We start from the raw sequence: 23,251 nt of genomic DNA, 5'->3' as shown, positions 1-23,251 counted from the left end.
GTGCAACTAAGATTTATAACGTTTAGTAGTAATTATATGGTTAGCAATTGAGACTACCCTTATGGTTTTTAGGGTTCATCTAGTGCTTTCTCAAACTATACATCGGGGCGAGTCCCATTGATTCTATCCTAGTTAAAAATATAAATTTATGTCATATAAGCTAATAACGGGTTCTCCTCTCCAATGGAACTCGTTTAGATTAATTAGCAAGTTAGAGTTGGGTTATGTCCAAGTTTCACTTTAAGCTTATCATCAATACCAATTTTACCTCGAAAATTGGAAGGAACGAAATTGAGTTAATGTCCAAGCCCTTGGATTGATCAACATGGACTGAAAGATTGAGATCTCCGTTAATTCGTTGTTCAAATTGTTAGGATAACAATTATGAGAAAGTTTATATGAGATTCACCTGCTCAAATAAACTTTGGATTGTCCAACCACCTATCTAGACAAGTAAATTCCATATGAACTTTCTTAAAATTATTACACAAATTGATGGAAACCTCAACTTCTAGAACTTTAGGTCGGTTGGGGTCTATTATGAAAGAGACGCACAAATTCTGCCTATGGTAAATGGTCTGTAGCCACCTTTCATAGGAGGCTTGTGACTGAGTCAACCCCAACAGTATGCTGCATAGATTTTATTTGTTTGTACTAGCAACTAAGTGTCTTCTCTAATGGTGCATTTCCAAGGAAATGTGGGAGACAGCATGATAGCCAACCATAATTCAACTATTTAAATATTATCCTTTCTTTACTTGATGCTTTCTCTTGGGTAGTATCTAAATTGCCGCATAGCAAATAACATTTACAAGATTTATAAACCGCGACATGAAAACCTATGTTGCACTTCTTACCATACACGTCACTAAAATGTGAATTGTTACTATAAAATGTGAACGGCTGCCATAAAATGTTCCAACTTAAAGGAGTGCCACGTGTCTCCTCTCACTAAGAGAGCTCACACCAAGTATCCATTATGACACCATACAAACTACTCATCGGGGCAAGGCACTTGGCCCTCTAAGGCCAAGAACCATTTCACATGCCTCAGCACCATCCATTTTCAGGTCTAGCTTGATTCAACAGGTGAATCAATACACGTTCCTTGGCGAATTTGAGCTCTCAATCAAAGGAATAATTAGAATTATAATAGCAAGATTTACAACAAGTTGGGATGGTGATAAGACATCCACAGCAAGTCCCAACCACGAGATTGGTCGTGTTCTTTTACTGCCTGAAAACAGAAAAGTAACACAGACAGCATATTACTTCAATCCTTGTATCTGGAGTACACAAAAACTGGAGTGACAGCAATCTCCATATATGATTCCAGGTTCCAACACACCAGAATGCTACTTTGTCAGATTTCCAAATTGGCAAAGTTATTCCCAGAATAAAGTGAACATCACATCCATGGAGGTCTGTCTGATGGAAGTCTCTCAATGAAGGAAGAAAAAAGAACCAGAATACCATAATAGCATTGGGAAAAAATAAGAGGAAAGAGGCAACAGTATGCACATTATCAAAATTTGATCAACTTCAATTAATAGTTATATACAAAGACTATTACAATATACAATTCTCTGGGTTGAAATGAAATGATTGCTTTAAATCAATGGGTTAGTTCTCTACATCTTCACAAGAAAAGAAAAGAAAAGAAAAAAAGGCATGGTTAACATGGTATACTCAGGAACAAAAAGGGGTCAAAAGGATACAACAACTACACAATCAGAACAGGCACATTACAAACATCCTCTGAGCTAAATCCTATTACATCACCATTCATACATCAAGTCTAGAAAAATCTGCCACATTTTAGACTTCAGCAATGTCAAGCCATAACATCATCCACAACATCGGTCTCATCAAGTGCTAATTAACTAAAACATAAAAGAAAAGGAAGCTAAAATCTTAAAGAAAAGTTCCGACTTCAGCATCAATGTAGGCAAAAGAGTAAACACCATGCAGTCTCTCCCATGTAGAAGTTAGAAGCCCTCTTTTTATCTCCAAGGCAACCCCGGAGTTCTGCTGAAAAGTTTCGGTTCCCCATGATCAAATGTCCTTCAAGCTATGAAGAAAGAATTAGGCAAGAAATGTTTGCAATTAGCATGCCGATTCTTAAAATAGCAATAAACAAGAAGACAAGCAACAACAATGTGTGTGTGTGCACGTGCAAGCATGCATGTGACTGGTCTATCCAGAAAAGTTGCATGTGATTGCAGAGCACCTTAACTCAGGGGAATGCAGAAGCAGACTATGAGCAATTCTTCAATTTGAAACTGTCACATCAAACCAACAATCATCATAGTTTGGCACATTAATTGCCATTCCATGTCCCACGTGGGAAAAAATCCTTTTGACATAGAAAAATCATGTCTCAGCTAAGAGACACAGAAACGTCGGAAATTATGTATAAAAATAGCTAGAATCTTGTTCATAGGAAACATCCATAGACAACTGTGTCTTAACCCATAATAAACATAAGAAATGAAAATGAAGTTGCTTTACTGTATCTGTCCTAGTAAGACATGCATGAGTATCTACTATAGACATTACAATCAAAAGCAACATTACCCCCCCCCCCCCCAACACACACACACCCACACTCACACAAAGGGAGAAGGAAAAAAAAAAACACGCATTAAAAAACGAAAGAAAAAAGAAAATCTTTTTGCTAAAACAAGTATATGATCTTCCCCGCAACGAATCAAGCCTATGAGACGAGAAAAAATGGGGACAACTAGATCCAAAGGAACGCATAAAATGCTAACTAGATCTGACTTCCATGATCAACATTAATGTTAGCAAGCACTCCACAGAAGCTAGAGCCTGGCAACAAATAAAAAGTAATGCCTTCACTGGCAGCCTGTGACATAAGACACCTGTACTGCACAGTAAGCTTATTCGGAATCCATTCTAGCATACTACATACAGTGGCCAACTAACTTTAGTTGACATACCTGATACTAAAATGTTTACTCTGGTTTACTCTATAAAGCCTGATGGAAATCCAGTCTACTCTGCTTAACAGGCCCATGGAAAATTCTGAACTGGCAATTTCACTTTAATAACTAATTTCAGCTGATTGAGTGATATGTGAACAGGGATGTCAAGAAAGACCTTAAGCACTCTCAGCAGCCTCTCTCAGATTTTCTCTAAATTTAAGGAACTAAACAAATTTTTGTTTCCCTATTCCAATACATTCCAGAATAGCTTCTCTTATGTTTTTTTATACCATTAAAATATTCTTTCTTTACAAAATGCAAGTTTTCTATGTACCCTCACCTTTTTTACAAAATCCCAACACAATCCTCAATGAAAGGCAAAGAGAACGGAGAGGAAAGAGGAGAGAAAAATATTTTGTGTTAAAATCTCCATGAGTGTGATTATTTCTTCTCCTCAACAACCTATCAAGTTTAATATTCTAATTTTGAAGTCAGCGATGTCATGGCTTCTACAAGTGACAAAGATTTTTACAAATCACCTTGCCCTTGGTGACAATAATGCTAAATTCTTTAAGTATTAGAAAATTGTGTCAATCTAGTAGAAGTTATGAATTTGGAACTATCGATCGACATATTTGTTCCAAATTAACTATGGTGCATAAAAATGTTCAATTGGTGAAGTAGTGATGATGAATGATACTATAGCCACAAGGAAAAGGAACTCGCAAGTGCGGGATGTGCCAAATGATAAATGTAATGATAGTAAATAGGTACAAGAAATTAGGAAAGAAAAAGAAAAAACATGAAAACAAAATAAAGTCATAAATGCCAGTGAAACCTTAAACAACCTCTCAATATCTTTAACATTTTACATAAAACACTCGTTACAATTAAGGTACTTAACCAAACTAAACCCAAAACTTAAGAATTTGTACTTATTATCAAACGGAAGAAGGCATAAACATTTGAAAAATGTATTAACTTGACAGCAACTAAAGCAAAGCCGCTTGGGATGAAATCAAACTTAACAAACAGCGCAATCTTTCTAAGTCATAGCTGAGATACTTTTTTTTTTTTGGATAAGTAATTATAGCTGAGATACTAGATGAGACAAACTAAAATTTAGTAAAAGACACGTGTCTGATTTGTGAGGCCAACAAACAGAACTACTTTTTTCTACAGTTTATTGCAGTGACAGAAAACAATACGAATACAACAAAAATGGCATCAAAACCTTCCAAAATGAAAGACTAGCATCAATATCAGGATATGCATATTGCCAAAAAAAAAAAAAAAAAAAAATTGATAGGTATATATTGCAAAATATTTAACTGGTTCAAAAGCCACAAACTACTTTTTCTGCACTTATAGCAGATACAAATGTAAGAAAAACAACACAAAGTAAAGAAGAAATAGCCAACCAAAAACTCCAAGAAGCAGAGACTAGGATTAATATGAGCATATTTATAACGCACAACAACTTGACCGGTTCATAAACCATGAAAGTATGAGTAACAAAGTACAGAATGCACAACACATGCATGCCACAATTAGAGCAAATTCATAACTCATAACTCCTCAACAAATAACACGCAAAAAGGAAAAAGAAATTGAAATTTAAGTACTTACATTTCTTGACGCAGCAATAAAGCCACACTTCTGTGGTAAAGAAGCAATCAAGAAATTTGAGGCAATGACATGAGAACAGCAGTTCAGCAAATCAAGGACCCATGAACACCACTTGAAGGAGAGTCCAAATAAGCATGATGAATTTTTGTTTCGTTTCTGCCTCTTTTGCTTTTTTGATTGATAGCATCCAAATATAAGAAGCATAAGATTCAGTTACTCAGAGGTAAGCCTCCGCCTCTTCCCATAATCAGCATCCTTTGATCTTGAACGATGTTCCTCCTCTTGTGATAAACGTGACTTGCCATGAGTCCTAGATGAACGGCCCCTTTCCCATTCATCCTCATGATCCCCTTCACGGTCCCTGTACCTATGATGATCAGTATACCTCTCTCTGTCTTCTCTGTATCTGTCACGGTCACGCTCTCTATCACGATCCCTCTCACGGTCACGATCACGCTCTCGAGACCGTTCTCTGTCCCGATCACGCTCCCGAGAGCGCTCTCGAACAATTTCTCTATCATCACGATGCCTTTTTTCTGACCAGTCATTGTCATTTCCCGTATCTTTTTCTCTAGGCATGTCCCTATCATAACCTGGATCCCTATCATCCCGATACCTTCGATCAGACGACGCAGACCAGTCCCTTTCCGAACCTCTATCTTTTTCCTTCATGGCATTCGGCCAACCCACTCTATCATGACTGACCTCACCATATTGATGGTCGGATGCAGCTTCCTCCCCATAACTAGACTCCCCAGCTCTACCACCACCATGCTCCTCACCACCCCATCCACCCATACTAGGATCTGACCACATTGCCATGTTAGGCCCATCAACACCAGCCGTGGGCATCATTCCCATTCCATTCATGGGCATCCCTCTTCCAAAGAATGCTGGATTCACATGAGGGGCAACTCCAGGCAAACCAACACCTCCCACAGGGGGGAACGAAGACAAAATGCCTGAGAATGGAGGCGTTGGAGCACCAGGAAAGCCTCCATAGCTACCCATTCTCCCCATAGGCCCACCAAATGCAGGATCAAAACCCTGACCCATCATTGACTGAGGATGTAACAAAGGCGGGGTTGCACCAATACCCTGACCAAACCCATTCCCACCATTCCCCATTATACCTCTCCCTCCCATTCCACCACCCCTATTCCTCATTGGTCCACCCGGCCCTCTATTCCCCATTCCCCCCTGTGCATTACCTCTCCCCCAATTCCCTCTCCCATAACCTCTATTACTATCCCCACCTTGATAATTCCCACCTGTTGCAATGTTGTTCCCACCAGGCTTACCCCCAGCATCATTATTAGGTCCCCTCCTCACCTGCGTAGACTGTGTCGTCTGTTGATTCCTATTCACCTGAGCCTCCCCCATTCTCTTAACACTATACGGCGATGCAAACGCAACAACACATGGTCTCCCATTAAACACATGCCCATTCATTCCCTCCTTACACGCCGTGGCAGCAGCAGGGTCATAAAACTCAACCTGGCAATACCCTTTCGACTTCCCACTCGCTTTCTCATCAAAAAACTTCACCTCCTTCACTGGTCCATACTTGCACAACTCTGCTTCCAGTTCCGCATCAGTCGTCCACCAATGCAAATCACCCACAAACAATATTGTCCCCCCACCACCACCACCACCTCCTCCTCCTCCTCCAACACCACCACCTATACCACCTCCTCCCACCATAACACCAACACCACTACCACTATTCCCAACCCCATTTACACCAATCCCATTCACATTCCCTCCTCCTCCTACTCCAACACCACCACTTTGCCTCACCAAACCCTCATTCCCCACATTCCCTACACCACCACCATGTGATAGCTGCCCTCGACCAATCCCTTGAGCGCTTAAACTACTATTATTATTCCCACTCTGCTCCTCTACCTCATTCACCTGACTCTTACTCATCATCCCACTTTGCCCTAACTGAACCCTAATCCCACCACCACCCGATCCGACCGGCCCTTTCACCTCATTCCCTCTAAACCCTTGATTACTCTGATACCCAGAAACCCTAGCCTCACCACCACTCCCCTCAACGACACCGGGGATCGAAACATCGTGCACCTCCGGTGCCACCCTAGGAGAAGGTAACTCTACCTTCTTCTTCTCTTCCTCATTACTAAACCCTACTTCCTCGCCCTTTTTCAAAGACTGCAAGAACCCCTCCCCGACATTCACGTCGTTGTACAAATCCTCATAGTCGTCGTCCTCCTCACCGAGGAACCCTTCGTCGGCGACCGCCGAGATCGCCTCGTTCCGATGGAACTGATCCATCTGATCAGTACCCTCTCCGTACCCTCCATCACCCTCGTCCATGGTTTCGTTTCGTTTCTTTTAGGGTTTTTGACAGAAACGTTCTTTCTTTCTTTCTTTTTTCTTTTTTCCTAAAAGAAGCCTACTGTGAAGAGTACTTTCAGGGATCAAATGGAAGCATTTCCCAAAGCAAAAACAAGTAGATTGGGAACGAGATCTTACCAGGTAGAATAGAGACAGTGCCTTTGTGTGTGAACGAGACAGAGAGAAACCCTAATCTGGAAAGTTGTGAGCAAACGTGTGAATTTTCTGGGTTTTTCATTTCTTTTTCTTTTTCTTTTTCTTTTTCTTTTTTGCATGATGTAATCTACTTAATCCGATTGGCTAACGTGCGCTTGTGTGTGCGTGTTGCGCATACTCAACCCGTGTCTTTGTTCGGGTTTGGGACCGGTAAAGCCCGGTTTCGTGAGAGTTTAAGGTTGTGTTTGTCAAACAAGACACTGTTGACACTTTTTGTAAAATAATAATAATAATTGATATAGAAAAGTGAAAAAAATTATATTAAAAAGTAAAAATAATTTTATTTAGTAGTAAATTTTTTTAATTAAATAGTAATAAAAATTAAACAAAAAGTAATAATATTTTTATGTTGATTTTTTTAAAAAAAATAAAGTGAATATTATTTAAGATGGGGGTGTTGTTTAACAATTCCGTGGAACGGTAGAAGAGAAACAAAGCTCCTTTCACATTTTTTAAATCCCATACATTGTTTTTAGGAAAAACAATGTATTTTATCTTGTAACAAATAAATTCATATATTTTTTAAATAAGTTTTTTTTTGGTATGTCTCTACAACAAAATGAATCCTTCATACAAATTCCAACAAAAGTTTTTATAAAATTACAATTTTACATTTAAATTAAAATTTATTTTTTTAAAAAAAATGGTTTGAGGGTAACTAAACTACCCACAAAGCGCCTTGGGGTGATCGGATCGGTCACCCCCAAACCAAGTTTTCCTTTTTTCTGGATTTTCTTTTAATTTTTAATTTTTTGTTTGATGGTGAAATTATAATTTTATAATTCCCAACTAAAAAAATAAAAAATGATATGGAGACAGAAATCTATGAAATTACGTAATTACCCGCATTTCTTTTATTTCCATTCAATTAGACGGAAATTAGTAACAGAGTGTTTGAATTGAAAAATTTTGAAATATTAAAGGGGTACATTGCCAATTTTTAAACATTATGGTTCGAATTGAAAAACCCTTGAAACTTCAAGGGGTAAAGTGAATTTAACCCTTGTAAACATTTTAATAAGATATACATAATTATATTTTTGGGTAGCCTTTATTTGTTATTTGAGGAAAAATGAACGAAGAAATATTAAATTCAAATTTTGTTTGTAAACTATAGTCTTAAATTGACAATATTGAAAACAATGGTCTAACACTAAAAGGCACAATCCGTAATACACAGGGGTTTGAAAATTTTCCCCTTGATTGAATTGAATTTTGTTTCAACTAATTTCTTGCTAATCATATCAAAACAAAAATATAATGTCTTGTCAATTGATTAATTTCATGTCATGGTATAAATTGTTTAATTGCAAAAACCATGATATGATAAGGTATGGACTTATCATGCTTCAATCCAATAACTCATCACTTGCCTATTATATTAAACTCACATCCAAATTACATAGTTTAAGTTTGCCATCATAACATTGATGCAGTTGATTGCACAGTTAAATTCAATTAACGAACGCCTACAAAAATAAGCAGAGACAATCATAGACTTGTCGGAGCTTGCCAAGGGGAAAAACACTTTCTAATGATCATGTCAGCAAAGAAAATACTATAATGCTTATAAGGAGAGTTAAGATTTTCTCGTGATTTTGTATAATTTACATGACCAAACTTGTAATGAATTTTTAAATTACCATTCATATAGTTTATGTAATAAAACTTGTAATGGATTATTAAATTATTGCCCTCACATGTAAATCTGCTTCAATAACTCATAGTTGAGAAATAATGAAACATTTTGTTAACAAATAACAATAACATAAAGTAAATAAAAAAAAAGTAATAAGTAAATTATGAAATTTAACATCTTGCAATCATGTAATTCAATAGGACAAAAATAATACCAAAAAAAAAACAAAAATTACTATTTTGTGTGGGCAAGGTTAAAGTTACTGGGCCCAACCTTCAACTTCGTACCTCTTGCATGTGATTCTATCAATTGTCTAATGAGGTTCAGGTTTGGCTACTGGAGCCTTCTTGTGGGGGGTCCAGTCTAGGTACGAACCTACGTCAAGTGGACAAATGGAGTAGAAATGCTGCCATTTTTTTTTTGAAAAAAAAAAAAACAAAAAACAAAACAAAAAAGATAAGTTGAAGACACTAACCCTGATTATTTTAGTCGAACGTGATCATAATAGAATTTACTTGTTGGTCACTGCTTATGAACGACCTAGACAACGAAAACCGTCAAAAGTAGTTGAACCATAAGTTAATTAAGTTTCATTGGACATCGGTGAAAACCAAAGTGACTAATACTAATTAAGTTTTGCAGGTGATATCCTTTGCAAAAATTTGAACATTCGCCCTTATTTGTGTCAAACGTATTTGGAAAATTTTTTGGACCATTGAACTACTGCCGCTGGTGATAAATGCTACACCCTTTTATTTTCACATTTTGTTACTTCAACATTTCGTTTTAACATTAATTCATCCAAATTTAACCCAAGATAAAATTATATTATTATAATTTCAATATTTTTATTTTTAAAATATAAACTATTTATATAATTACAAGTAAAGTGTTTAATTAAAATTTGAGAAAATCTATTTACAAAAGAGTCGACAGAAGAGAACAAATAGCAATAGAAGCACTCAATGATACCGGTAGGTAAGGCCTGTGAATGGGTCAACCATTGTGAGTCCGACAACTTAACCGGCCCAGCAAGTCGCGTCCTTCCAAGTAACGGCTAACTCCACCCGCTATAGCCTGTCATACCCCCTCCACCATCCCCAACGGTCACATTTTCCTTGACATATTGTAAAAAATCACAACGTTTAGTTCCGAAACCCCTCCCTATATAATTCTCAGTTTCTCCGATACCTTTCCATATTCATCGGAGATCAATCACGAACACTAAAAACACAAAGATTGGTTGATTTCTTCACACGTCGAGTTCCAAAGATGAGGCATAGGCTTGCTGTTGTACTTTCTATGTTTGTTTTGTGTGTCTCACACTCCGGTGTGGTACAAGCAGACAATGCGCCCTCTCCTTCGCCAAAGCCAACACCAACAAACTCACCCTCTCCGTCAAATTCTCCGGCCACTTCTCCGACCTCTTCTCCTGCCATCTCTCCGGCGACTACTCCGACACCCACTTCAAACTCTCCGACTACTTCTCCGCCTACGTCTGCTCCAACAGTTTCTCCACCGGCGTCGACCCCGCCGGCAAAATCCCCGTCAGTTTCACCACCAGTGTCGACCCCGCCGGCAAAATCCCCGTCGCTTTCACCTGCCAAATCTCCGGCTAATCCCCCGGCCACATCTGTTTCGCCGACTCCGAGCCCGGCGACAAATGGGTCACCTCCGGTTTCGTCCCCTGTCCCGGTTTCGTCTCCGGCCACCACTCCGGTCAGTACCCCGGTAACGGCTCCCGTCCCAGCGAGTTCCGCCACTCCCGAGGCTTCGGCGAGCATTCCATCGAGTTCGGCGACTCCGGGTGAGGCACCGGTAACGCTTCCATCGAGCGGTAGTCCGCCGAGTCCGGCGACGGCAAGTTTGTCGCCTGATACTGCACAAGGTCCGGTTGGTGATGATTCGGGTTCTGATTCAATGTACGGGGGGGCTCGGATCATTTTGAGTGGCTTGAGTATCGTGGCCGCTTTGGCTTTCTAAATTTCTACTCTCTTTTTTTCCACATTATTCATATTTATTTGCTGTTGTCACCAGTATTGTTTTTAGGACATTGTTGTATTTTTGTTGAATGATAGATATTTGTTTAGTTTTATTATATTATTAATTTGGAATTTTTGTATCAGTTCGTTCGATAAATATGTTGGAATTAATTGAGAATTTAGTTTGTTTCAGTTTAGTATTTTCTTTTTATGGCATGATCTGATAATAATAATAATAATTTTTTTTTTTTCAAATATAACCAGTTGTATTTTTATAAAGAAAAACGAATTAGGATCCAGAGTACTCAATTTGAACTAGAGAATATCCCGTTAGTTATAGTAAACCTATTTTCGTCCCCTCAAAAAGTGAAAGATAAAATTACTCTTTTACTATAGCTAACTGGATATTACTCCTTCGCTAATATAAACAACGTTCTCTTTTATACCAATATTTTGAGAGAACAACTTTTGCTAAACCTTGCGTAGTTTTCATCAAAAGCGAGTAATGTTAAAATAAGGATTATAATTTTTTAAAATGTAATGTGACTTTTAAAATCATCAATAGATCAAAACTTAATAATAATTATTTCAAAATCAACGATAATTTTGAAAGCCATACCATATTTGAGATGACTCAAAAAATAATAATGTGTTTTAAAAATAAAAGAAATTAGACTTAGCTCTCTCAATTTACCATCCCATTTGTAATCCTTTATGATCTTTCTCAATTGGTCTAACCCCCTACCAATCCACCAGAAGGATTGTGCCTTTTGCCCTTTTAAAAAAAAAAAACAAACAAACAAAATACCCCTAAAGAAGTTTTAGAAGACAAAAATACATTTCAAATCAAAATATATAGCCAACAAAAGTTTCTAGACCCATGATGTGACCATGGGTCACCAACCACAACCATGCCATGTGTTAATTAGATACTACACCATTCGAACTCAATAAGCGTAATAAAATTAAAATTTTTTTACAAGACTTACGAATTCGACATAAACTTAGTATGAAATTAATGAGTCATGGTCAAATTATTTAATCTATTTAATTAAATAAGTTGAGTTATTATTAATTTATAGTCTTATAACAACGTCTTTAAACGGCACAAACCCAATAAGCAGATATGAATTGTCATTTCTACATGAGAAGTGCTATACATTCCAAATGTTCTTTCAAAAAGTTAGTTTTCAAATGATGTGTCACAATCTCATAAGTAAAGACGGAACTAAGAAATTTTATGGGAGGGGGCCAGCCAACTTTTATTTTTTATTTTTTTTGGTTCTTTAGATTTTTTATTTTTTTTTATTTTTTTTATCAACTAAAGAGTACTATAGGGCCAAAAAAGTGCGCATTTGAAAGTAAGGGTGAAAAAATAATAATAATAATGGGTATGGCCCCAAAAAATTAAGAATAAGGCCAAAAAAATTTGTTGGGGCCAAATGACTAAAATTAAAACTTTATTTATTTATTTATTTTACTTATTCTTTTGGGGGGCGATCAGCCCCCTCCCTCCGTCATTGTTTATGATATTTATTATTTGACATGTTCACACAAGATGAGAGAGAGAATTCGAACTAGTGACCCGATTGAGCTATCATTTGAAGACATTGTTTATGATATTTATTATTTTGAAAAATGTATTACAAACTCATAATATAGTAACATATAATTTGAGAACAAAATTTTCATATGTTTAATGCACTCTGTGGCGAGAGAGATGATATTTAAAATTAGTGTATTTACAAAACTCAAAAACTAAGAATAGCGACCCTGATATATAAAGGCTGATTGAGGCCTAAATCATATATGACTACTTGTAAGAATAGCGACCCTGATTCTTTTGCGTTCTTATCCTTTTTGGATAAGCCAGCTCCACGTCGGACACACAATAATTAGTATAAAATTGACAATCTTCACATGTAGAGTCTTTTCGTTTGATGTATTTTTTTTTGCTGGTCGTTTGATATATATATATATATAAAATCATTTAATTAATATAATAATTTTAAAGTATACACCATTTAAAACAATCAAAATACATTTCTTACTTTTAGAAAAAAAAAAAAAAAAAATCCACGATGACATTTTGGCGTATAAAATGGTAATAGATATTCTAAGTACTCAGTGCGCGGGTGGCAACTGGCAAAAGATCAATGGGAATGATTGAGAGTGGAGGAGTGGCGTGCAAGTGCACGGGAAGGAGAAGCTACGGTTTCAGAGAAGCGACTTTCCATGAAAATAGAATCTTTCTGAGTAATCTCCGGAGCGTTTCGATGACTCCTCTGCTCCTAAACGGCCTCTGTTGTACTCGATGGCCATCTGTTGCTGGTACAAGAACCTGCATTCTCAGGTCACCGCACACTTACTTTCTTTCTATTCTCTTTTTGTTTGCTTCTAAAATCTGTTTGGCTGACAGGAAAAGAAGATAATGTTTTGAGTTTACGTAATCTCTGATGCTTCCTGAGGAAAAAGAAAAAAGGAAGGAAAGTTTTCGACTTAAGTGTGAGTTGTGCTGGTTTTGGTTTCTGAAACTAGAGGGGAAAATTCGGCTAAAGTTAGGTAATGTTGGTGTTAGGCTCAGTTTGGTTCCTGAGAAAACGTAGGTAAAGAAATGAAAATGTTTTTTTTTTTTTTGGTTTGAATAATTGAACTGTCTAGCTTTGTTAAGCTTTGTGTTAGATTTATTGAGATGGGAAAAGAAAGAGGAGATTAGACAAAAAGGAAAACACCAGTTCCATAGTACCATATGCATTTGGTGGTGAAAATTAAATAGGATTAAGCTTGAAAATCGGATACTCTCCTAAAGTAATCTAAATAGTTGTACTAGTTTCAAGCTCCGAAAAATCTATTGTTTTGTTAGGCAACCGAATGGAATTTCTAGGAAACAATTTACAAGTGTGTTGTTGCTGTTTGATTGCAGACGTACAAAGTAAAGTGAATTGAGAAGATCCTTACACTGAATACTACATGATATATGTCTTGCAGCATGGATGACCGAGAGAAATCAAGATCCACGATGTTGGAATCATCTAGACAAAAGAGGGTCCCCCTATATGTGATGATGCCTGCTGACACATTTGGAATTGATGCTTCTGGGAGTCCAAGGATCAGAAAGTAAGTTTTATGCCTTTTAATTGTGAGATATTGGATACAAATTGATTTTGTGTGTATACGCATGTGCACATATCTGCGGTGCACCCATGTCGTAACTTCAATTTTCCTATTCTCGTTCTCATTCTCATTCTTAATCTTTATTTTAATTTTTAATGACTTCTAATATGACATGTATTACAATCTTTAGTGTCTCACATCGGTTAGATGTAATTTTAACCATGTGTATATAAGCTCTTGGACATCCTCTCTTTGTAAACAGATTTTTAAGGTGAGTTTTGAAGTTTGTATCATTTGATATTAGAACAATCAACACGTCGAGTATAAGATCGGATGGAGCTTGTCGGGTATGGGATTGAATGGCTTACGACTTTGTGGCCGAGTCCTAAAGGGGGCGACCTATAGGCTGAATCAAAATGTCTTAGTATTATGTATGAGCATAGTGTTAGATCATTGAATATTGATAGAGTGCTATCGCTAAAAAAGAATGGGCTACCAGCATGGTGGTATGTTACCATCCTAATTGTCCCACATCGGCTTCATGTAATGTTAACCATGTATATATAAACTCTTGGGCACCCTTCACAAGCTGGTATTTAAGGGTGAATTTTATTTTAGATTTGTACAGTATGCCTCTACATAAAGTAGGAGGAGCCCTCGATATTAGTTTTATTTTCTATAAATAAAAAGAGGATGTCCACTTATCCAAACGAAAAAAAAAAAAGGAAAAAAAGAAAAGAAAAAGAGGATGTTCTTCTAATAGGCTTTAGTTACCTATCTTGATCTCTTTCAAATTTAATTCACAAGCTCATGTTCTTTGATTTCTCTCGATATAATCTTATATTAAGGTTTTCTTTAGAATTTCATCGGTGACAGAGAAATATTTTATATATTCCTCCTCTTTTTTTTTTTTTTCTTTTTTTTTCAGAATCAAGGCCATAACTGTATCTCTAAAAGCACTCAAGTTGGCAGGTGTCCATGGAATTGCAGTTGAGGTTTGGTGGGGAATTGTAGAGCGTTTCTCTCCTCTTGCATACAATTGGTCTCTCTATGAGGAGCTTTTCCAACTGATATCTCAGATGGGGTTGAAGTTGCACGTTGCCTTGTCTTTTCACTCAAACAGGCGTACATCATCTAGTGGAAGTGGAGGTGTTAGTCTTCCCCTGTGGATTCTGGAGGTTTGTTGTTAAAATTTGTCACTCAGCTTTAATGTAAGTTCCTCCGCCTGATGCATACCGGTAATCATGGCCCTATTTGACAGTTTGATGTTTAAATTTCCTTAAGTCAAAGTTATTAGACCAGTGGGATCTCATGATCCATTGTACCAAAGTTGTTAAGAGTTATTGGTTTAATTTTCGGATAGCAACAAAGAATGGTTATAGATAATCCAATGTCATCATTTTTCTTTAGGATCCCTTTTTGCCCATGTTATTTTTTCTTCTGTGTTCCTTTTAGTGGACTTGATTTTGTTTTCGGATGTATATGAAGTTTTAAATGAAGAGGTAGAAGAGATATAAATTGGGCCTTTAGCATATGTTATTGCTTATGGGACCTGAACTTAGATTACAGAAGCTAATGCTTTTTATTCTTTTATTTTCTCTTTTCCAGATTGGTGAACACAATAAAGATATATACTATCAAGACCAAAATGGATTTTCCAATGATGCTTATCTTACATTAGGAGTGGACCAAATTCCTCTGTTTTGTGGCCGGACTGCCATCCAGTGTTATGAAGACTTTATGTTCAGTTTTTTTAACAAATTTGACTCCTTCATTGGAAATGTGATAGAGGAGATAAGTGTCGGTCTTGGTCCTTCCGGAGAACTTAGGTAAAGCTATAATAGAACCACAAGTATGGAGTTGAAGCTACTATAAGTCTATAAGAATTTCATACGGATTGTTGCGTGCAGGTATCCGGCCCATCCTTTTGGTGATGGCAGATGGGAGTTTCCTGGAATTGGTGAATTTCAGTGTTATGACAAATACATGTAAGCTAAAACTCTTCTGCCTGAAAATAGTAAGTTGATTGATCTTCAATTTTGCTAATGACAGACTTGTTCTGTTTTAGGATGGAGGACTTGAGGATGGCAGCAGCCCAAGAAGGAAAGCCTCAGTGGGGAGACAAGGGCCCACAGAATGCTGGTTATTACAACAGTCTCCCATCTGGGGTCCCTTTTTTTGGCGAAGGAGAAGAAGGCTTTCTTTCTGATTATGGTCGGTTTTTCCTTGTATGTATCCTATTTAAACTAGCCTCTTTTAATATTTCCATTTCAAAATTCTTTGTTGTCAAAGCCTTGTATGTTGCGCAGATTATCTTGAACAAAGGTGGGATTCAGTGTTGTTAGCTGTGCAAGACTTTTATTTGGGTGCATTTGTTCAACTTTGGCCTTGAAAAAATGTATTGTGTGAGCAGTTAGACGAAATCCTAAAAGATCTAATGTGAACTTAGGAATAAGCAAACTTTCTTTGAAGGCTGATGGATCATATTAGGTGCGCATGAAGAAAAAGCGAAAAAGCATTGGTGTCTACTGTAATGGTAGATTTGAAATATGGTTTATCATAAGTGACATTTTTTTCCAAACTAAGAAAATCAATTCACCATAGAACTCTATGTAAAGAAAACAATTTTTTTTTTTTTTTTTTTGAGATATGTGATTGGGCAATATGTCCTTTGTTTCTTTCTTCATGTGGTAAAAACATTTATATTAAGGTCATAGATTTGTTTTTTTTTAGCTGGCGTCTAAGGATTATGAAATCTGATTCAAGTATAATGTAGAGCACAAGTAAGCTGACAGTGGCGTAACTTTTCATAGGAATGGTACAGTGGTAGGTTGATTCAGCATGCAGATGCTATTCTTGCAAAGGCAGCTAATATGTTGAAGAAGTATCAAGAAAACAAGAGAACTACTGTTATATTAGTGGCTAAAATTGGTGGCATATATTGGTGGTACTGGACATTTTCACACCCTGCTGAACTTACTTCTGGTTACTACAACACTGCTTATAGGGATGGTTATGATCCTATTGCTCTGATGTTGTCTCGTCATGGTGCTGCATTGCACATTTCGTAAGGATTCTAGACATTATGTTTCTTACTGGCATTTTGTTCATAGAGCAGTCTTATGACTCTGGATTTTCTTGCTTCTTGTTACTATGCATAATAATCTTCTGTGGCATGCTCATATTTGAATCTTTCATCATAGCTGCTTAGAAATGTTGGACAGTGAAACCTCACCAGCCTATCTTTGCAGCCCAGAAGGATTACTTGAACAGGTATGGGACTTCTCCCTGACACATAAAATCTATTTCTGTTCTTTGGTTGTGAGAAATTTATTATACAAGTCTATTGAGTCTAATGTTTTTTTGTTGCTAAACTCCTCAAATATGTTTTGACTAACAAATCTGACATCCATTTATCTGATTCTGATTCTGATTCATCTAAGTGGATGGCTATAATTTGTATACACACACCCACACTGGCCTTAAAACATTTTTGAGCCACTGAGCTTGGGGAATGCTGTGTTAACTGCATGACTAGTTGATTTCCCTGCAATACACCTGTCTTTTCTCTTATCCTTTTTCTTTTGCCTGCAATCATATCATTCAATTGCTTATGTATAAACTTTATATCCATTACCCTTTCAGTTGAGTTCAATAATATCAATGCAGATACGGACTGTTTCAAAGAAAAGGACAATACGTTTGATTGGAAGAAATACCAATGAACAATTTAACAAGGTGGTTATCATTCTTTTCTTGACATGATTCTCGGCTTCCTTCAATTCTTTGTAACCCATTGTTGAAACTGCAGCGTGTCTCTATTTGTGTTGTAATCAGGTTATAACCAATAAGACATGAATTTTCTGTAATTGAAGTTATAGAATATCACTGATTTGGGTAGTGTCTTGTTCAGTCTTAACTCTTTTTTCTTCTCCCCTTCGATTCCCCTCTTCACATGTTGCCTTTTCTTGCAGGCTGGATTATGTCAAATATATGCAAACTGTTACCATCCGAAGGCAGTTGTAAGAGCATTTACTTTTTTCAGAATGAATGACAAGATTTTTAGGGTTGAAAACTGGAAGAACTTTGTCCCCTTTGTTAGAAAGATGAGCACAGGTTTGTAAAATACCTCTAAACCCAATTTTTAACCATTCACTAAAGGTAGTCCCACTTCCCTAGGATTATGTAAGCGTTTGTAACTTGCTAACTTATTGAATGATCTACCTTTTTATTCAGATTTAGTGTATCTGGAGACCTGAATTTCGATAATACTGGACAGTTACTCAAAGCAACAAAATTTTTATTCAAATCTCAAAAAAAAAAAAGAGGAAAAAAGCTAGGGATTTCAGTGCCTAAATTTTAGCCTTGCTTGCCTTTCTGGCAATCAAGACCTTCGGCAGATGGAGTGGCAGTTGTTATATGTGAAGCTGGTCTTGGTTGTTGCTCGTTGCTCTTATGTAGCTTGCAGGAGTTTCTTGCCCAGAAGGTGTAATTAAAGCCCCTTTCAGCATCAGATCTCCATCTGACCTCCAATTCCAATTCTTCCACTCCGCATATTCTGAGTATTCATGTTTAGTCACCCAGGAAAGAAGTACGCATTGGCATAAGTTTCAAGGGTTTGGATGCAGGTAAAGTTTGGCTATGAATCTGGTCAATCCTAACTTGATGCTTGTCCTTCAGAACTCCAACTAGCTGAGTTAGGCGAAGGCTTCACTTCTTTTGATATTAAGTTTCTATTTACTTGCTTTTCTCTTTTAGTTTGGAATTTTCTTATTTGGTCCATTGTGTTCCAACCAGGAGAAAGAATTGTGTTGTTCTCATGGCAATTCATGATAGTTTGGTATAATGAAAGCTCACAGTTTATTCAAAATGGCTTCTATGTTCTGTTTATAATTGATAAATAATAATGATATAGTTTTGTATCATTGACTTGCAGAGCCTCATTATTAATTAAATGGTGGTGATCAAGCCTTGTTACAATTTCACACAGAACATGGAGGATTCTAATTAGATTTTACAGCATCTAATATTGTAAATGTTGTCTTACCATGCACACCATTAGATGCTGTAAAATCTAATATGAACCATGAAATAATTTCTCTCCATTTCAAGTTGTCAGATGCAATGAAGACATTCCCTTGGCTATTAATTGTCAGATCGGCACTTCCACCAATTGCGTACCTCCATGCCTACACTTGCAACAATTTGAAAATCAGAATTTAGAAATTTGTTTGTTTCCTCATGAATCTATGTCGTTTCCATTTTGTTTTCTGCTAGATTGATAGTTCATCTAATTACCTCGGAATTCTTTGCACCAGACCTTTCCTAAAGAAGTTGAAGGCAATGGTTACTTGCATATTTTTTTGTCATCAAGGAAATCATCATTATGACCCATGAGCATGACTTCATTTTGGTGCAGCATGTAGTTGCATATCTCTTTGCCTTCAATAGACTGCATAAAATATCACAATTTTATCAACGGAATAGAAGGATGAGATAAAACATGCGAGAAACTTAGCGGATCCTTGTAAAATGCAAAGAGTCAACGAGCTAGTAACATTCAACAATATAAATTTTAAAACAAAGACTCTGCCACCTAAAAATAAGTAATAATAAACTAAAAGAAAGCTCATTTATTGTTTGTCTGTTTATCTTTCATTTTTATATAAAAGAACAATAATATCTACGTAAAATAGTTCTGAGTGTCTTAAGTTTTGATATTCGCTTATATTTTTTTCTTCACATCTTATTTTCCTGTGTATCATTGTTTTTTTTTATTTTCAATTCATACATCATAAAATCAAAATTAAATTTTAAAATTATATCACTCTATCAATTGAGTTATCTTTTGAAGAGATATTTTAAAAGTTCTTCTTGGAACTTATTGTGGCTGTAGAATTGCCTAAAAATGAAAAGAAAGGTTCCATTCAGAAGGTTGTTTACTCTTCTTCTTTTGTTTTTTGTGTATTTGCTCAGAAATAATATTAATAATAATAATCACTTCTTCTTTTTTTAACGTGTTGTTACGATCTCAATGTTCATTTTAAAATAAACGGTCCAAGTATATTCATCTTTGGAAAAGATATATATATATATATATATATATATATATATATATTTCTCAATTTTCTTTCTGGATCTTCTCTGTGTGAAAGTTTTGCTCTTTCCTCCTTTCGTAATCACAAACCAATCCTCAAAAAACTCTCAAGCACATGGCCGCCATGTGCAACCTTCTCTACCCACCAAACCCAGCTCTCAAGCGCCTTCACTCGCCCTACTTTAAATCCTCCTTCTTCACCCACCCACCTTATCTCACTCCAACCAACTTCACGACCAAACCCAGAACTAGAAGAAAAGTAACTGTTCAATCCAACGGCAGTAACTCAGCTGACGTCCCCGACCGCTTAATCTCAGCCGTGTGTTACTTCTACCCTTTCTTTGATGGCATACAGTATGGAAAGTATGTTATCACCCAGTTCGCTCCCATGCAAGCTCTCATCGAACCTTTGGTACCAGCTATTAGGGTCTTTAAGAGCTTCCCCTTTAATGGGTTTTTGGTTTTCTTGACCCTTTACTTCGTGGTTGTGAGGAACCCCAATTTTAGTAGATACGTGAGGTTCAATACCATGCAAGCTGTTGTGCTTGATGTGCTGCTGATTTTTCCTGATCTTCTGGAGAGGAGCTTCAATCCCAAAGGTGGGTTGGGCCTGGATTTGTTGATGAGCTTGGACAGCACTGTCTTTTTGTTCCTTCTGGTTTGTTTGATTTATGGGTCTTCTTCTTGCTTGCTGGGTCAGTTGCCCCGATTGCCCATTGTTGCTGATGCTGCTGATAGGCAAGTTCTTTAATTCAACACCCATGGCCATTTGGTTCTCATTTATAGCTTTTGTAGCCAATTGTAATTTGTTTTGAATCAAGTGTTATAGATTTTTACAGTTCAATGTACTTAGTCATAAAAGGAAGAAATTTGTATAATGAATTGCTGTTTTTGCTGTGCCACTATGTTCGAGTTTTAATCGAATTATGGAAATTCTTCATTTTGTAGTAGATTATTGATTTGCACGAGATATAATGGGAATTTAGGAAAGACCCTTTCACGTTGATGGTTGATGTTAGTGTTTTAAGATATTTGAGTTGACTGGACATAGGATATTGTTGTGTTTTTTTGGCCACACTTGAATGGTCCTAGCCTCCTCCTAGGGGAGCCAAACTAAGTTTTTCTGTTATGAGCCAATTCACGTAGTTTCGTTTTGAAGTGGTGTCTCTGTATTACTTTGGTAGACAATCAATGACAAAGGAAAAGGTTATGCGCATATATTTATATTCATTAGAAAAGGTTATGCACATATAACAGGAAGCGTTTGTACCCAAGGAAAAGAGAACCGATTAGAAGATTGTTATCAGTTGTATTGCTGAATTTCATCTCAATCCTAGTCTAGTGAGCAGCTGTGGATACCATATGGGAAGGTTTCTTCTGCAGTTTACTGGAGTTGAAAGATTTGGCATGTTGGTTGGTATTGGTGCCTCATTGGTTGAAGAGTAAGGTCTTACATTGAGGAACCTTATAAATGGGCTTTACAGTAGCTACTGTACAAGAGTTATGCTATTTTTTCACACCTATTTATCACACCCATTTCATACCGGGTGATATAACGTGTTTTAAGTGGCTAATTTTTTTTTTTTTAGTGGCTGACATTGAAAGCCACTTAAAAATGCCATATCAACCGGTGTAAAATAAATGTGATAAATAGGTGTGAAGAGTGGCATCAGCCTCTACAGATTTCGTCACGACTCAGTCCTTGTATAGCATTACATATGTTACCATTCTAGATTGATTTCCCTTGTGTTGCTTAGGGAAGCCTTGGGTGTAGGGGCTATTGCCCACCTGGTGATTTACATGACACAATGGAGTGCTAGCCGCTAGGTCCCTTGATGAGCTTCATATGACACGAACTTTTGTGATTTATATATCAGAAGGCATGAAACTGTGGTTGATAGAACTCTTTGGCAGAGAACATGTTGATGTTGGAGATTGTTGATATCAGAATTGATTCAGAATAAGGACATTTCAACTAGTGTTTAGTGAACTCTGGTCCATCTCGAGGTGCTGTGATGGTGTAAGCACTTTAGAATTGAATGAAACAGAAGTTTACTTTTCTTTTGGCTAGTACATCATCCCCATTAAAGTGTATGAACTACGTATCAAAAATCAATCATCAGACAAATAGAACGAATGTCTTTATGCCATAGGTAAAAACAACAGAGTCTACTAGTTCATCTAAGTTTTGGAGCTCAGGATATTTAACTTGTTTCTTCTGCAGGTCATTCAAGAGTTTTAATTTATCAACAATAATAAAGAATTTTGTACACAAACTATGCTTGAATCCTCCTGCATTCATTCACACGTTGTGATTGAATTGTTTGTTAATATTTTTGTTTTAAAAAGAAAAAACCATGGGGGATCCCACTCTTTCCCATCATTCATTCTAGCTAGATGATCAAGCGCTGGTTATTGATGTTAGAATTTAAAATAAAGAAAAGAAAAAAAATTCTTGGAATGAATTTACATATCCCACCCACCACCCACCAAAGCAGCAAGTATGAATTGAAAATTTAATTCATAAGCTATCTTCTAGAATTTATTTAACTATAGCTTATGAAGTCATTTTCCACCTTTCGGTTGGTTTGACTATGTGCATGAAAATTGGTTGTGAATGTGCTTACCACCATGATAATACAACAACATAAGAAGACTTTGTAAAAGATAAATAGACTGTTGAAGTTTTTTTTGTCATTGTTGTTGTGTTTTTTTTGTTGTTGTTTTTTTTTTTTTTTCTTCATATCATTATTCTTTATAAGTCTATCTTTATTCTTAAAGAAAAATGGGATAAGCATAATCCTCTTCAATTCACTATTCAAATTGTAGGCAATTTGAGCAACCCTCATAGAGAAGGATTTTGATTCACTGAAATTCTTAGGGGAATTTCAGTTTCTGAAATTTCAGATCTAGGCCGGTCATTTTCTATTTAAGGGTCATTGTTCTGTCACGTGTTCCACTACTAATAAAATGCTAAACTTCATTCAAAATGCCATATAGATGCATTACCAAAAACCCAACTGAAGAGACAACTTCAACTTTTTTATTTATTTTTTATTTTTTATTTTATTTTTTATTGTATTCTAAAATCTTTGCATTGCTTGATCAGCTAAGCACCCCAAAGACCGGATACAGGTAATTTTTTATTAAATTATTTTGCTCACAGAATGTAAAAACCTACTTCTTTGTAGGTCTCATAGATTATTTACTCGCAAGAGATAAGAAAAAATAGAAACCAAACATTCCTCGAACAACTAATTGG

The 23,251-nt window shown here is 36.5% G+C and overlaps 4 protein-coding genes across 4 annotated transcripts; 3 read left to right on the top strand and 1 right to left on the bottom strand.

Annotated features, from left to right (window-relative positions):
• Positions 1–1,659: 1,659 nt before the first annotated feature.
• LOC132174722 (RNA-binding (RRM/RBD/RNP motifs) family protein) lies at positions 1,660–7,203 on the bottom strand. Its single transcript, XM_059586369.2, has 2 exons — positions 4,578–7,203; positions 1,660–2,071 (listed from the first exon to the last, which is right to left on the bottom strand). The coding sequence occupies exon 1, from the start codon at positions 6,918–6,920 to the stop codon at positions 4,791–4,793; it is 2,130 nt and encodes a 709-aa protein (XP_059442352.2). The 5' UTR covers positions 6,921–7,203; the 3' UTR covers positions 1,660–2,071; positions 4,578–4,790.
• A 2,563-nt stretch (positions 7,204–9,766) lies between these two features.
• On the top strand, positions 9,767–10,970 carry LOC132175461 (uncharacterized). The gene has a single exon (XM_059587414.2). It carries the CDS (start codon positions 10,069–10,071, stop codon positions 10,777–10,779), a length of 711 nt encoding a protein of 236 aa, XP_059443397.2. The 5' UTR covers positions 9,767–10,068; the 3' UTR covers positions 10,780–10,970.
• A 1,925-nt stretch (positions 10,971–12,895) lies between these two features.
• BAM4 (beta-amylase 4) lies at positions 12,896–18,644 on the top strand. Its single transcript, XM_059586763.2, has 11 exons — positions 12,896–13,131; positions 13,767–13,895; positions 14,821–15,070; positions 15,501–15,721; positions 15,803–15,880; positions 15,961–16,120; positions 16,706–16,959; positions 17,096–17,165; positions 17,562–17,630; positions 17,867–18,008; positions 18,129–18,644. Exons 1-11 carry the CDS (start codon positions 12,935–12,937, stop codon positions 18,149–18,151), a joined length of 1,593 nt encoding a protein of 530 aa, XP_059442746.2. The 5' UTR covers positions 12,896–12,934; the 3' UTR covers positions 18,152–18,644.
• Positions 18,645–20,030: 1,386 nt separating this feature from the next.
• TIC20-V (TIC 20-v-like protein) lies at positions 20,031–20,936 on the top strand. The gene has a single exon (XM_059587800.2). It carries the CDS (start codon positions 20,105–20,107, stop codon positions 20,738–20,740), a length of 636 nt encoding a protein of 211 aa, XP_059443783.1. The 5' UTR covers positions 20,031–20,104; the 3' UTR covers positions 20,741–20,936.
• The last annotated feature ends 2,315 nt before the right edge of the window (positions 20,937–23,251 follow it).

Source organism: Corylus avellana, chromosome 3, assembly GCF_965113065.1.
Source record: "Corylus avellana chromosome 3, dhCorAvel1.hap1.2, whole genome shotgun sequence".
NCBI classification, from domain to species: Eukaryota; Viridiplantae; Streptophyta; class Magnoliopsida; order Fagales; family Betulaceae; genus Corylus; species Corylus avellana.
The sequence above is the reverse complement of the archived record's forward strand: the minus strand, read 5'-3'. Positions and strand labels throughout refer to the sequence as shown.